At 37.4% G+C, this 15,605-nt stretch overlaps 1 protein-coding gene and 1 pseudogene across 1 annotated transcript; both read right to left on the bottom strand.

Moving 5' to 3' along the window:
- Window positions 1-2,129: 2,129 nt before the first annotated feature.
- LOC148934244 (uncharacterized) lies at window positions 2,130-4,062 on the bottom strand (annotated as a pseudogene).
- Window positions 4,063-9,514: 5,452 nt separating this feature from the next.
- LOC125224349 (AP-1 complex subunit mu-2) lies at window positions 9,515-14,945 on the bottom strand. The gene is made up of 11 exons (XM_048127734.1): window positions 14,585-14,945; window positions 13,644-13,790; window positions 13,480-13,542; window positions 13,216-13,392; window positions 13,035-13,138; window positions 12,269-12,376; window positions 12,027-12,123; window positions 11,647-11,744; window positions 11,399-11,540; window positions 11,138-11,260; window positions 9,515-9,950 (listed from the first exon to the last, which is right to left on the bottom strand). The coding sequence occupies exons 1-11, from the start codon at window positions 14,711-14,713 to the stop codon at window positions 9,852-9,854; spliced, it is 1,287 nt and encodes a 428-aa protein (XP_047983691.1). The 5' UTR covers window positions 14,714-14,945; the 3' UTR covers window positions 9,515-9,851.
- Window positions 14,946-15,605: the final 660 nt, after the last annotated feature.

Raw genomic sequence — 15,605 nt, 5'->3', positions numbered from 1 at the left:
AATTTCTTAATTCCCTTGCCAAAAAAATGCCTCAATTCTTATACCGACATTTTCAGTATGATTTATGATATGACATTTTCGATTTAGTTTATTGTACCTTCCTACTCCTATATATGATAATGAAGCACAACCTTATTAGTAATGCTTATACGATCATATGTTCGAGTCATCACGATAGGAACTCATTATTAATTCTCTTTTAAGAAAATAATACTTTCTCTGTTCGCCTGTAATTGTCACAAATTGATTTGGCTCGAAGTTTAAAAAAAATTAGTACTAGAAATTGGATGGAAAAAGTTAGTAGATAATGAGCTAATACTTTTCATATTTGTTTTATGCAGTAGTACTAGTGATAAATAAAGATAAAGTAACACTTATTAATATTATTGAATATTATTCCTTCCGTCCCACTTTAAGAGTCTCGGTTGAGTTCGGTACGAGTTTTAAGAAATGTAAAGGAAAGTTGGTGAAAAAAAATAGTGGAATGTGGGCCCTACTTTTATATATTAGTTTTATAATAAAATGTGAGTGGAAAAAGGTGAGTGGAATGTAGGGCCTATTATCAATTATAGAATATTTTAACCAGGACTCCTAAAGTGGGTCGGAGGGAGTATTATACATCGGTGAATATGATGTAAATCAATAGATATTGTGACATTCAGTAAGGTTAAGTATTGCAATAAAAAAAATTATGCTCCTTCCATCCTATAGTAGATGACATACTTGAAGAATGACACAAGATTTTAGGAGATATTGTTTTATGTGTTGAGCGGAGAGAGAAAACAATATATTTATATTAATGTGAGTGAACTTTTTCCAAAAAAGGAAATATGACATCTTTTGTGAGACACACTAAAAAGGAAAGTATGACATCTATTATGGGACGGAGGAAGTAATACTTTTATAATCTCAGTGCAATACTTTTTATTTGGCTCGCAATGTTATACTCACTCTGTTCCATTAAAAATTAAACATTTTTTTAGGTTGTCCATTGAAAATGAAATGTTTCCTAAAATGAAAGAAACAATATCTCTACTTTTTCACCTCACTTACTTTATTTTCTCTTCATTAATTCACAAAATAACATAGCATACAATCCTGTGCCGAAAACTAAATACTCCCTCTGTCCCAAGTTACTTGAGTCGTATTCCGTTTTGGGTTGTCCCAAGTTACATGAGTCATTTATTTTTTTGGCTAAAAACAAAACATCTAATTTCGCATACTTTATTCTTTCTTTTACTTTATTCTCTCTTCTCTCTCTTACTTATTCTTTCCCCTACTTTATTTAACTCACTAAACACAACTTTCTTAAATTCCGTACCAAAAAGAAATGCTTCAAGTAACATGGGACGAAAGGAATACTATTTTATATGGCCTTCGTCCCATAAAAATAAGTTAATTGAGGATGGCACAAATTTTAATGCGTAATTGATAGTTGTATCTGTTTTAAAAAGTACTCCATTCGTCCCCAAAGAATATATAATTTAGGTTTGACACGTGTTTTAATATAAAATTGGCAAAGTAAGAGAGAGGTAGAGAGAAAAAGTAAATAAAGTATTCAGTGGCGCAGGATTTTGACGTTGGGGGTCCAACTCTAAGATATTTTTTAAATGTCGGTGTTGCCAAAAGTTCTGACATTATAAAGATGCGAAGGTGATGAGTAATGAGATAGAAATAATTAAATGATATGGAAACTAGAGAAATTTATGCTTTTAAATAAGTTAGTCGTGGAGGAGGAGTGCAAAACATAAACTTTTTTGTGCCTAATAGCTGTAAGAAAAATAAAAAACAATACAAAAAATAGCAAAAAAAACTAATAGAAATATAAAGAGTAAAAGTCAAAATTGGTCCTGAACATATGATCATTTTACCTTTTTGGTCCTAAACTTTATCTTTTGGATTTTTTGGTCCTGCACATATGGAATTTTGATCATTTTGGTCCTCCGTCAATAATTCCGTTAAAAACTAACAGTCAACCCGATTTTGACCAAATTAAACTCTTAATTCTGATTTTTGATTCACTAATTAATCTCCTAATTATTTTAACAAATTTCAAGTTAGATTACAGACACTAATTGCAGATCTAAACACTCGAAAATCATCAAACACCATCACCCCAAACTCAATCATCAATGCATCTTCGACAACCGCGGCGAGCGTCTGATTCCGGCGGCGGCAGCCACCACCGCACCCCCAATCGTCCTCCCTCCCTTAACCAATTTCCTCTTCTCCCCCCCTTTTCCATTCACCACCACTCAAATTCGCCTTACTCCTCGTCCTCGTCGCAGCGCCGCCCCTAATTTTTCCGGTGGAGCTGCTCGCCATCCCGCTCTCCCTCGCCACCCTCTCGAAATCATCCCCCAATTTCCTCACCGGACCTTTCTTCACCGCCACAACCTCCTCCTCCTCGACCTCCTCATCCTCGTCCATCAATCCGACGACTCGCCACCGCTTAATCGCCACAGGAGCGCGCGGTGGGGAGGGGGTTGTATCGATCTCGACATGGATCTGGTCTTCTGCGGCCAATTTTGTGGCGGATTTCTTCGGAATCGGAGAGCGCTTGAAGATCTGCTCCTTCTGCGCTCGGAGCTTCTCGACGCTGCCCTCAATCCGCCCCCGGAGGCAGTGGCACTTGACGTTGAGGCCGCCCATGGACCAGTGGGCCTCCTGCGCCCACGACATGAGCGGATCGGTGACGGAGGGCAGCAGATCGACCCTCTCGGAGTTGAGCTTGACGTCGGTGTAGAAGCGCTGGCTTTAAAAACCCTAGAGTTAAAATCAATTAGGAGATTAATTAGTGAATTAAAAATTAGAATTAAGAGTTTGATTTGGTCAAAATCGGGTTGACCGTTAGTTTTTAACGGACCAATTGACGAAGGACCAAAATGATCAAATTTTCATATGTGCAGGACCAAAAAATCCAAAAGATAAAGTTTAGGACCAAAAAGATAAAATGACCATATGTTCAGGACCAATATTGGCCTTTACTCAAATATAAAAAGCCAAAAAGGGCTCAGTGGGAATCAAACTCAAGCAAGGAAATTGCCAAGCCTACTGATTAGCCACTTGAGTTGATGAGCAAATTTTAATAAATTATGACTATATGTAGTATAAATAGTGAAATTGTTGGGGGTTCCATGAGACCCCCAAACCCCTTAGTAGGTCCGCCACTGAAAGTATTGTTATTGGAGAATGGATCCCACCTCATTATAGAGAAAAGAGTTCCAAAATTAGAAAGTGTATATTCTTGTAGGACAGACTAAAAAGGAAAAAGTATTCTTGTGAAACGGAAGGAGTATGTTATTTAAATTGAACCATCCATAAAGGAAAATATATGTTTCACTTAGAATAAGATTTAATCAATAATACCATAAAATATCAACATAAAATAAAAAGTACATATGACACACAAAAATTAAAAAGAAAATAATAATAGATGTAATAAATATACTCCCTTCGCCCTACAGAATATGGTAAAGTAATGTATCCACAATGGTTGTGGACTAGCAATAGCCCAACCAAAACTCTTCCTGTGGACTAGCAACAGCCTAGCCAATGTCATAGCCAAGTAATAGCCTAGCAAAAACCCAGTTGATGCCCTTGCCCAACAAATTAAATGACAAATACGAAATTAAATTTGGGATAAAAAAACATAGTTTGTAGTATTGATTCGAAAACCTTCGCTGTATTACAATTTCTGGAAAAAATAACAATGATTAAAACAACCATTGAACCCGGATTACAGCAACGACTTCGAGGATAATTGTGGGACTCTTGCCTTTGAACCCGGTCGTGTACATCTCTTTCCACGCGGTTGGGCAGTTCTTCCATTCCCGTGCAAATTCATCAGACCTTGATAGTCAACAGGGGCAGGCTTACGAAGATACGCATGCCCAAATATGTAACGCCGCGACAAAAATGCATCAGAAATTCGCGGGCAGTCGTTTCGCCGATGTGAAGGTACTCGTCGAACATGTCGGCCGCGCTTCCATAAGCCAAATGCCTAATTGCAGCGGTGCACTTCTGTACCGGCGAATGTCCGGACTTGCCACCGCATCGCATCTCATCTTGAAGTACTCGTACTTGGCCTCTAATGCCAACACAATATGCAGAAATAGGGGTCAGTGCATTCTAAAACACCGACAGAAAAAGGACTACCCCCACCGTGGCTCATCAGCAAAGTAGTTAGCAAACAACCGTTGGTGGGCAGCGGCGTGGTCTCGGGGGATCGTACATCAATGGTGGATCGACCGAGGGACAACCAACTGCATCTCTTCCTGCAAGCGCCGTTCCACCCACTGGTCTATCTCCGCAGACGTACGTGCCCAAAACTCGTCTTCAGTTGCTGCATTGGATCCTCATCACCAGTGTTGGGATTCATTTAATAATAGAGAGAATTGAGAGAGGAAGAAAAGATACTCGTTAAAATAAGTGTTGTGAATAAAATGAAGTGTAACGAGTTGTATATATAGAGTTGGAAGAATAAAAAAAAATCGGCTAGCCGATTTCGTCCATGTACGACCTCTACGGCACATTTTTTCCGTTCGTCGTGTTAGCCGCACGCAGTGGTGGATGAGCCCGCGGCCTAGTCGCTTGCCGGCGGGTAGGGCGTGGCTCATCCACCTCTGTGGATGCTGTAATAGAGAGGTAGAGAGAAAAAATAATTAAAGTATTGTTAATAAAGAATGAGTCTCACCCCAATAAGAGAGAAAGGAGTTTCTACAAGTAGAAAATGTATATTCTTGCAGGACGTACTAAAAAGGAAAGAGTACGAACATAGTTAATTTACAAAAGCGGGTTTTAACGGGGTAATTACACCTTACATACAAAATGTTTCACCAATGTTTAAATTGAGTACAAAATGTTTTAAGTTAACAATTATCATACAAAAAGTTTGATTAGTGTTTCAAATTAGTACATTCAGTCTAAAAATCATTAACATCGTTACTTTTTTTTATTTTTCATCCTTTCGACTCTAAAATTAGGTACAAATATTAGCTGAAAGTTAAATGTGAATTCTTCGTTTTGCAGTTTTTTTTATATACTATTATTAATAAAATTGGATTCTATATACTACTCCCTTCGTCCCGGCTAAGATGACATATCTCTTAGCCGGCACAGGATTTTAAGAGTTATTGGCTAAAATATTTAATTGGAGAGAGAAAATGTGGGTGGAAGTATTAAAATAGAGAGAGAAAGAAAGATGAATATTTTAATAAGAGTGAAAAAAATTGGTTGAGTGTATTAATCGGAGAGAGAAGGTTTCCTAAAAAGGAAATATGTCATCTTAGTTGAGACAAACTAAAAAGGAAAACGTGTATCTTAAGCGTGACGGAGGGAGTATTATTTATAAATCTATCTAATATTACAATTCATACTATTGACAACGTATATACTACTATTATTTATAAATCTATCTAATAAAATTGGATTCGTGTAAGTAAAATAATAAAAGTTACGCATTTAATATAACTATAGAAGCAACCAATAATATAATTCAAAAGTCAAAATAATTAAATAAAATATAAAAACCACATGAGTTGGTTGCACAATACGTAAAAGTATTAAACAACTAAGCAAAATATAGAAGCATTCATTGCTAAACGCCTAAACCTAATTTAAAATATGCGTTTAAATAATAAATTGGATATTCGGGTAATACCCGATACCCATTCGGGTTATCCAATGCCCAATTTATCTCAGATTTCAATACCCAATCCCATAAAATTGGATATTGGGTATCCAAAACCCTGCGGGTATCGGGTCGGGTACGTGTAAATCCAATACCCGATATCCGTATTCCCACCCCTACTAAACATGTAGTTATAAAAGAAAATACTCCCTCCATTTATTCATAGTTGAGGCGGAACTTTTCGGCATGGAGTTTTAGAAATAAATGTTGTGTGTGTTAAATAAATAGATAAAAAAGTAAGAGAGAGGAAAATGTAGAGAGAATAAAGTATAAAGTGAATAAAGTAGAAAGAATAAAGTAAGAGAGAGGAAAAGGTAGAGAGAATAAAGTATAAAGTGAATAAAGTGAAAGAATAAAGTAAGAGAGAGTAAAGTAAGAGAGAGGAAAAAGTTACCATATAAGGAAACGACTCAACTATGAAGAAACTTCCCGAAATGGTAAAATGACTCAACTATGAAGAAACGGAGGGAGTACTTTAACATATTTGTCCCATATTGAAAATGAAACATAAAACAATCAAGGGTGTCTCTATAAAATGAAACAACCAAGAATGATTTTTCAGAACTCATAGGCCCAACAAGTAAATAAGGGCTATTATGAATATCTTGTATTTATTTAATTGTGAAAATTAATTTTTAAATTTTAAATATAAAATTATTTTTTATATATAATAAATATAATTTTTAAAAATTTTATTTGAACCGCTAGTTAAATCATTGAACTGGCGATTCCGGTTTCGCATTTCATTGAACTTAATCGGACCATGTGAACTGCCGAACTAAAAGCACATGATAAATGACAAACTAAAAAAAAATTAATAATTTAGGTTGATTATCAATTTTAAAAATTAAAGAATATATTATTTGGTAGAGAAAAATAGATTTTTTTCTTTTTGCAAAACTATAGTAAATGTGGTATTGTTTTATAGATGATGAAAAATTATGAAATATGATATAATTTTTATAATTTATTAATATAACCTATATATATAATAATTAAATTCTAAATAAAATCTTGATTAACCAATGAGATAATGCCATTTTAGCATAATATCATTGTTTGACAAAAGAAATATGGAAAGAGACCTATGGTCTCATATTGCCAAACCACTTGACTGCTGTCTTAGACTATGTTTATCGGTCTCATGGGATGACCTGCTCCCTCATTTCCATTTTAAAAAAGAAAAATTAAAGGAAGTGGTCCTTCTCTCTCCAAGACAGAAAAATTAAGGAAGTGGTCCTTCTCTCTCTAAGAGCATCTCCAATAGCGGCTAGCCCACCGGCTAGCCGATTCGTGTCGCTAGCCGGTCGCCTAGCCGAACCAATGGAACCGGCCAGTGCAATTTCGGCGAGAGAATAGGCGAGCGCACGCCGATTTACGAGCGCTCGCCGATGCGCTGGCCGCCATTGTGGCGTGCCGATCGGCGAGCGATCGGCCAACGCTATTTTTTTTATATTTTTTTTTATTTTTGAAAACCTATATATACGCGATTTTAGTTTCATTTTCATTTGCACCACTTGTTTTAACGAGTTTTCTCTCTCTCTACATTTCTGTGCAAGAGCAACATCGAGCGATGAGTAACGCGGGTGGTAGCAGTGTGGTAGTGGTGGTAGTGGTGGGGATGCTGAGGAGTACGAACGGTGGATAAACGAGGCTATGGAGGCCTACATGAACCGCGAGATAGAGCGGTACATGCTAAGGGTCGAACAGCAGGCGGTACCTCGCCCTCCACCCGTTGTCCACTTGATTGATCGGGATCACGTAGCTGCACATCAGCGGCTATATGACGACTACTTCGCTCCGGACCCGCGGTTTCCCACAAACATGTTCAGGCGGCGTTTTAGAATGCGCAAGGAGTTGTTTATGCGTATGGTTGACGCTTTGGAGCGTCGATATCTGTATTTCCGCTTCAGGCACGATGCGGCTGGCAGACCCGGCCACACCCCTATTCAAAAGTGCACGGCGGCAATCAGGCATTTGGCCTACGGAGGTGCAGAAGACATGTGGGATGAGTACCTCCACATCGGTGAGTCGACAGCCCTGGAATGTCTGATGTATTTCTGTCAGGGCGTGATTGAAATATTCCGTGATCAGTACCTTCGAAGCCCTACCCCCCAAGATTGTCAGGATTTGATGCAGATGCATGGGGAGCAGCATGGGTTCCCCGGGATGTTAGGCAGCATAGATTGTATGCATTGGGAGTGGAAGAACTGTCCGACTGCCTGGAAGGGGGCCTACACGACCGGCTACAAGGGAATGAATCCCACGATGATCCTCAAGGCCGTAGCTGATTACCGGCTATGGATCTGGCATGCGTATTTTGGGGTAGCCGGGTCGAATAACGACCTCAACGTCCTCAACTCGTCGCCCCTCTTCAACGAGCAGTGTCAGGGCATCGGTTCGGCCGTCTCATTTGTGGCCAACAGCAACCGACATGATATGGGCTACTACTTGGCGGATGGGATATACCCTAGGTGGCGCGTCTTTGTGAAGACGATCAGGCACGCAAATGATGACAGGAAGACCTACTTTGCGGAACGGCAGGAGTCGGCGCGCAAGGACGTGGAGCGCGCATTTGGTGTGCTCCAGTCTCGATGGGCAGCAATCAAGGGTCCAACGCGTTTGTGGGATGTCGGCTGCATTGCTGATATAATGTACGCCTGCATTATCTTGCACAACATGATCGTCGAAGACGAAGGCGTACAACTGACTAATTGGGCCAATGACGATGAAGCCGGTCCAAGCCACGGAATGGGGCCCTAAGGTACGATGTGGGATACCTCACGATGAAGCCGGCCGCCTCCAGGCACATGCAGACATGCGCCAAGTGAATGCTCATATTCAACTCCAAAAGGATATAATTGAAGAGTTGTGGGCACGGAAGACTGCACGGCGATAAGTTTTTTTCTTTATTATGTAATTTTTTTAAAAAATGAATGTACTTTTTTTTAAATGAAATTAATGAATTTTCCCGTATATGTCTTGTAAATTTAATTCCGTAATTTATCGTAAATTTAATTCCGTAAATATAGTTGTTTTTGAATTATTTTTATTGCGGCTAGCCTGTGGCTGGCCTTAGGCTAGCCTATTTGATTAAAATGATGATGTGGCAGGTGGATTTTTAGTGCTGATGACGTGGCAGGGAGAGAGAGTGGCTAGCCTGTGGTTGGCCTAAAGCCATTGGAGATGCTCTAAGACCATGGTCTCTTCCACACCCACCACCAACCACTCGATCTCCTTTCATTTATCCAAGTGATTGTGCCACATGGCATAATCTCTTTGATTGATAATTTTTTAGTTTTAAAATTTATTTATCTTAAATATATTATATTAAATAATTATAAAAATTATATCAAAACTTATAATTTTTCATCCTCTATAAATAGAGACTACATTTGCTATAGTTTGCATTATTTTTTTTTTCTCCTCCTATAGTCCTTATTCTTTCATATAATTTCATATTCCTTTAATTTCTTTTGTAGCTACCTATAGAGGAGGATTAGAGGAGGATTAGAATAATATGTATTTTTATGTAGTAATAATATAATTGATAATTGATATAGAAATAAACATATAATCATGTGGTTGGAATGTCATGGATAAACTATCAAAAATAGCAAGGTTGAGTCGGATGAATATTGATGATGTAAAAGATGATGTGGATGAGATATAAATTAGTTAAATATTGAAAAAGTGGATGGTTGGATTGGATGGTTATGATAAACATAGTCTTAGAGAAAGAGAGAGACTATAATTCAATTGTTCTTTTTCAAAAAAAAAAATTGTAATTACCCACATGGCAATAAACCTGGTTGCCGATAATGGTGGTCTAAAAGCAGCCCCGAAGGTTAACCATTTCCCAGAGATGTCAATGTACGAAGACCAACTGAGTACTACTAGTATTCAGTGCTTCTCCTATACAGAGAGTATTAGTGTATTTTCAATCCAAAACTAGCACTTTGATAGGGAAAAAATGTTGACCAAATGAACAATGTGACACTAACGAAATATTCCCATGATACAAACAGCAATAAGATGGAACAACTCCCAAATGATGAATGATTTTCTGTAGGCCACTTGTTGGAGACACATAGCTGTCCATATGAGTGAAGTTCAAAGCGTTGCAGGATAGGCATATATCCATGTGGAGAGGCAGCAATCAAATAAGTCTAAGCTCATATTCACCAGCCATCGTTATATACCTCACCCATGGGAGAGCTTGGTACCCACTCTTTTCGATGATTTTCAAGTAACGTACCTACAAACGAGGGTTCAAGGTATAGCTTATCAGCATATATGCTTATGGCAGTAATAAACACCAACACTTATGGCAGTAATAAACACCAACATACTGTAAAACCTAGTAAATCATTAAATGAAGTATTCAACTCCATGAGTTTCAAAAAGAGCAATGCCTATCAGGTATGCATTGATTCATCTGGTTTACTTGAAATGAAGCTTTTAACTTGTTCATTATGGAATTTTTACAATTAGCTTAAAGAGCTACAGTTGAACTTGGGAATGCTAGTACAAGGCCTCTAAGTGTGTTTTGGTTAGTGCAGGAGCAAAATACTCCCTCTGTCCCATTAGAAATGCAACGTTTTCCTTTTTGGGTTGTCCCACTAAAAATGAAACGTTTCCTAAAATGGAAACATCACTCTCTCTACTTTTCCCTCTCTCCTACTTTACTCTCTCTTCATCAACTCACAAAACAACACTGCATAAAATCCCGTGCCGGAAACCAAATGTTTCATATTTATCGGGACGGAGGGAGTATATGTTTATGTATATGAATCTTGTATGAAAAGGAAAATAAGATCCGGGTATGGTAGAAACAAAAAGAAAGCTAATTAATTGTAAATTTATAAAGACTAATATTGACGTGCTACAACTTCAAAAATACAAGATAAATTATAAGGTGCAAAAAATTGAACCAAACACTCAATTTTTTATAATCCTTTTATGAAGAGAACAATAGTTTTCAACTTTTGCAGAGGGTAATATGAGGATGCAGTGATTGTTGTTTATGTGGAATATTTAAAGATAAAATAACTCAAATTAAAATCACAACATCCTTCCAACTCTATGCTGCCACGTGGCATATATAAGCAACAAAACAACGTTATTAAGCAACAAACTTAGTGGATGACTTAGATGAGCGGATTGCATAAAAGACTATTTATGTTGCATTAATGCAATTTATTTGCATTATAGAATAAAATGCAAAATAAATTGCATTTAATGCAACATAATCTGTCTTTTATGCAATTCGAGGTAATTCTTATGTGTCATCCTTTGTTGCTTAATATCGTTATTATGTTGCTTATACCTGCCACATGGCAGCATGTGGTTGGAAGGATATTGTGACTCTAAGGGTGAAAGGACACTAGTGCTTCCCCTCAAGTTATAAACAAATATTTTTGCACGCAAGCCATTTCAGCTCACCTGTATTCCTGAAACAGTGAAATATGGTATTTCAAACTTCACTCTTATGGGAGCCTTCCTTTCTGGAGCTGCTTCCTCTGATGTGATACTGGGAAGCCTAAACTCTGCTCTCAACATGTATTCCTGAAGACACAGAAAACATAAACATCGACATCAACAACTAGAACAATGGCAAGCAAATTAAGTCCAAACACCATAGACCATCATCAGGAGCAGAAAAACAGAAGAAAATCTGAGTCGAACTCCAAATAAATATCCAACCTTGCCACCTGGAAAAGATTTTATTTTCCAAATTAGTGAATCGTTTTCTGGAGCATAAGTAGCAGATCCCATTGAAGTACGAACATTTGGATTAGTGGCATCAGGCGGAACCGGTAACTCAATTTCAACATTAGTTGCGGTGCTGAAATCAAAAATCACGTTAGTGATGAATTTGACATTCATAAAACAAGGCAAGATGGATAGGAAAGGAAATAACATTAATTTTACAACAGATGCAGGTACTATACCTACGCTCCTTGAACTGGCTCCTGGCTTTTACCATAAATTCTATACGGCTCCTAGAGTGCCTTTCTACCTGAGCCTCAACCCATATTAGAGGCTTTACCTGGAATAAAAAATAAGTTCTTTGAATCATTAATAAACATAAGATAGAGATAATATCACTGCATCAGAAAATTGTTACAATTTAGTCCAAAAATCCAGCAGACAAGAAATTGATTATTGCGCCATCCTTGAAAATTTCCAATATTCCGTTTTTTTTTGCTTATGATTAATAATTGCGTATGAAAATTCACACTCAAAGGGTATATTCTACTCTTAATTGGAGAAGCCACCAAGTAGCTATCTCAAAGGGGTATGGATCTCAGTCCCAATTTGAAAAACCAACCTGAGTGCTGAGCCTGTAAGTCATAAGATCAAACGACCCATCAGGAGGTATGAAGGATATGGTTCTGTCGTTCTCGAACCGAGCCAAGCGCACACACCTGAATAAACATCGAGAAGCCAGAACACGTAAGACCAATGAAGCAAAGTGAGTAACATGGGCAAACATGTGCATCATTTACAATTTGTTACCTAACAATCAAAAGAAATCATATAGAGGCAACATGACAAGGTTAAATAACATACTGATGAAACTTGATGTCATCAAGATCAATGGCTTTTCCCTTGGTAGCTCGCCCTTGAGCCTCAAGAAAAACTCTGTCATTTAGTCCAAGCTTACACTCGGGCATACCACTGCAATTGATACAGTTTTACAACTGGTTATCAACTTATATTAATTTGATAGCAATGAAAATCCACGTAAAGGGCATCAACTGGTAATATAAATTAGCATAAACAAAGGTGGAGTAACAAATTAAAAACAATTATAAAGTGACTTATGTGTTTGAACACACTGACAGAATAGTTATCGGTATATGAAAAGTATACATTCCTTGAAACTTAATTATTTCAAGTATACAAATTGAAGATGCTAAATTAGGCTTTGAAAATGTTATACTCACTCTATCCCTGAAAAATATGAACATTTGGTTCGGCACGGGTATTAATGTATAATTGGTAAAGTAAGAGAGAGAGAGAGAGAGAAAGGGTAGTGTAAGTAGTGTTGGTGGAGAGTGGTTTACACATCATTAGTAGTGCAGTGTAATGGTATAAGTTGTAAATAAAATGAGGGCAATGTGTTGTTTACATAATCCAAAATTAGAAAGGTCATACTTGTCAGGGACGGACTAATAAGGAAATAGTTCATACTTTTCGGGGTCAGATGGAGTATGAGGTTTTCTTGATCATAATGCATGTTATTCTAGTCCATGAAAGGCAACAGCTAATATCATATCGTTCTGCATGAAATAAGAGCAGGGAATACATAAATATCATAAGAGCGAGAACTAACCTCAAATATGTTCGCATCTTTAGTGCCCCAACGACATCTGACCGAATTATTTGCCCATTACTATTGACTAGTATATTGACACTCTCCACAACATCGAGAAAGACCTGCACAACAAACAAAAGCCTATATAATCTGGATTTCAAAAGATTACAGGTTATTCGAGGAAAAGTGGAAAACTCACTTCATTCTTTTTGTAGCGTATCCCTTCGCTGCGCCATGACACTGCATTTGTGACGGCCATCGGAGGCCTCTGTGCCACTTCCATCCTGTAAGCATCAGTCTTTATGAACTCGCTCAGAATTTTGGCTTCAGTGTATTGCGGGTAGCCAAAATCCATAATTTCATCCAGTAGCTCATACTAGAAATATCAGATAAAAGTTGTTGAATTCTTCCGTCGAGATTGTGGTATATATTTTAAAAGGAAAGAACAATGAACTTTTCATACCACTACAACAAAATTATCTCTAAGTGATTCCTCTTCTAATTCTTCAAAGTAGTGCTTGAAGACCTGTTAAGGCAAATATAATTGTTGAAGTTAACAGATACAATGACTGGGTTATAGACCATATATCAATAAAGAATGGGACTTTGATTACCAATAACGCTTACATCAACTACTCTGTGTAGGAATAAAAGAAGGCTAGCAGCATTGCAGTTCTGCCGAGATGCAGTCATGAGATATACATTGTTGTGTTGTATAAACATGTATGTCACACCATTATCGTAAACAACAGGATCCTGAGTCTCTGGATCACCCTATAACATTAAAAATTAAGAAACATATTAACCACCTAGTTCACTTTATGTACAAATCCTCAGTCATTAACTGCTAACTCGTACAAACAAATTAAGTAAACAAATAAATTAAAGATAGTCAAAAATAAAACAGAAAAACATTTGCAATATTACCAATTAATCAACGTCTCGCATAAATCCACTAGCCATGAAGCAATTGTACAGAAAAATGGCACCTAATGATAAAAAATAAAAAGCACCCCCATTTTACAACCAAAGTAACAGAAGAAGGCCCTTCATAACAATTACAGACAGTTCGACCCCTTGGACTAAAGTCTGCGCCATCAACTAGGAACCTCCAATTCCAATCACATCTAAGTTACTACAAGACGAAGCAATATCAGAAATGAAATCTGAACTGATTATCCTCTTCATAATCATTATTTTCCAATCCAATTAGTTTGCCTCTCTGAAAAGCAAAATCAGAAAACACAGAAGATTCTGTTACATCAAACAACTGCCAACCAAAGCCAATTAAACCCAAGGTCCACGTTCTCATCATCAAATCCGCATATAGCTAAATTCACTAAGTCACCCAATCACACACCAAAACCTATCCAGCCTCACCAGAACAGAACATTAATATCATCAAATGAAATCAATTATAAGCACGAAACATCAGATCAAGCTCACGATTGGCCAAATTGAACCTGATTCATCTCACTACAGCTTCAACCACGAAGCGAATAGACCATTTCAAACATTTTAAGTGACAAGCACAACCAATCCAATCACGAATCACATAGAAATCTCACCTCTTTCTCCATGAGCTTAGCGAAGAAGCGTTCGGCCTGGGAGGCGGAGACGTCGCCGCGGTAGTCCCGCCAGACCAGAACCCTACCCTTAATGTCCAGTAGGAACAGCGCCGATGCTGCTCCCGCCATTTCTGCGGTGAATCAGTCGATTTCTGGGGATTCCACTCAATTTCCTCCGGTCCAATTACATAAAAAGAGTCGCAGATCACGAGCTGCTGGAATCAATGGCGGCGAGATCCGGTGCTGATCCCGTAACTAGGTGGAAATTGAGGGGTGAAATGGCCGTGTCATTGCTGTCGGAGTGTGTGTGAGAGAGATTTGGGAGAATATTAAGTTCGATCTTCTTCTGCTTTTCCATTAAAATTCAGCTAAAAAATGAGAAGGTAGTAAAATATTTCCAATTGCAAATCAGATTCAACTGCAGTTGATGGCCCAATTAATATGGGCTTTGCCCATCTACATTCTGTATTATTAGAAGGCCCACGTAGCAATTGATATAGATCTTTCACTACCATAAATGCAAAAAATATAAACTTTAGATTCGGCATGAGTTTTAATGCAAAAATAGTAAAATAAGAGTGATGTAGAGAAAAAAAAATAATTAAAATATTGTTAATGGAGAATATGTCCCACCTCATTAGAGTGAAAAAAAAATTCAAATTAAAAAGTGCATATTCTTATGCAACGGACTAAAAGAGAAAGTGTATATTCTGTGGGACGTAGGAAAAACCTTTTTAAAGTCTCAATTAGATTCAGTTTTTGGAAAATGATATGAATACTTTCAGATAAGTTCATTGAGTAAATAGAATGTATGTTTATTAGGAGTATCATCTATGTCCATAAAAAAATAATTTTAGTAGTAGTATCATATATGTCAAAAAAAATCGAATCTATTTTTTCTTCTTTCTTTCTCACACTCTACTCACATTTTCTCCTTCTATTTTACTTTACTTATTTCTCATTTAAGTCTACGTCAACCACCTATGAGACATTCAGTAGATTTGCAATAAAACTTAATGAA

The sequence above is a fragment of the Salvia hispanica genome, chromosome 1 (assembly GCF_029641045.1).
Source record: "Salvia hispanica isolate PSC_SH4W2 chromosome 1, Shi_PSC_v1, whole genome shotgun sequence".
Taxonomy (NCBI): Eukaryota; Viridiplantae; Streptophyta; class Magnoliopsida; order Lamiales; family Lamiaceae; genus Salvia; species Salvia hispanica.
This window is presented reverse-complemented; position numbering and strand designations above follow the sequence as displayed.

Coding starts and splice junctions, on each gene's coding strand:
- LOC125224349 (XM_048127734.1), bottom strand. CDS start 14,713: ATGGCGGGAGCAGCATCGGCGCTGTTCCTACTGGACATTAAGGGTAGG. Junction 13,543..13,643: donor TCCTACACAGAGTAGTTGAT/GTAAGCGTTATT, acceptor TTGCCTTAACAG/GTCTTCAAGCACTACTTTGA. Junction 12,124..12,268: donor GATGACATCAAGTTTCATCA/GTATGTTATTTA, acceptor ATGTTTATTCAG/GTGTGTGCGCTTGGCTCGGT.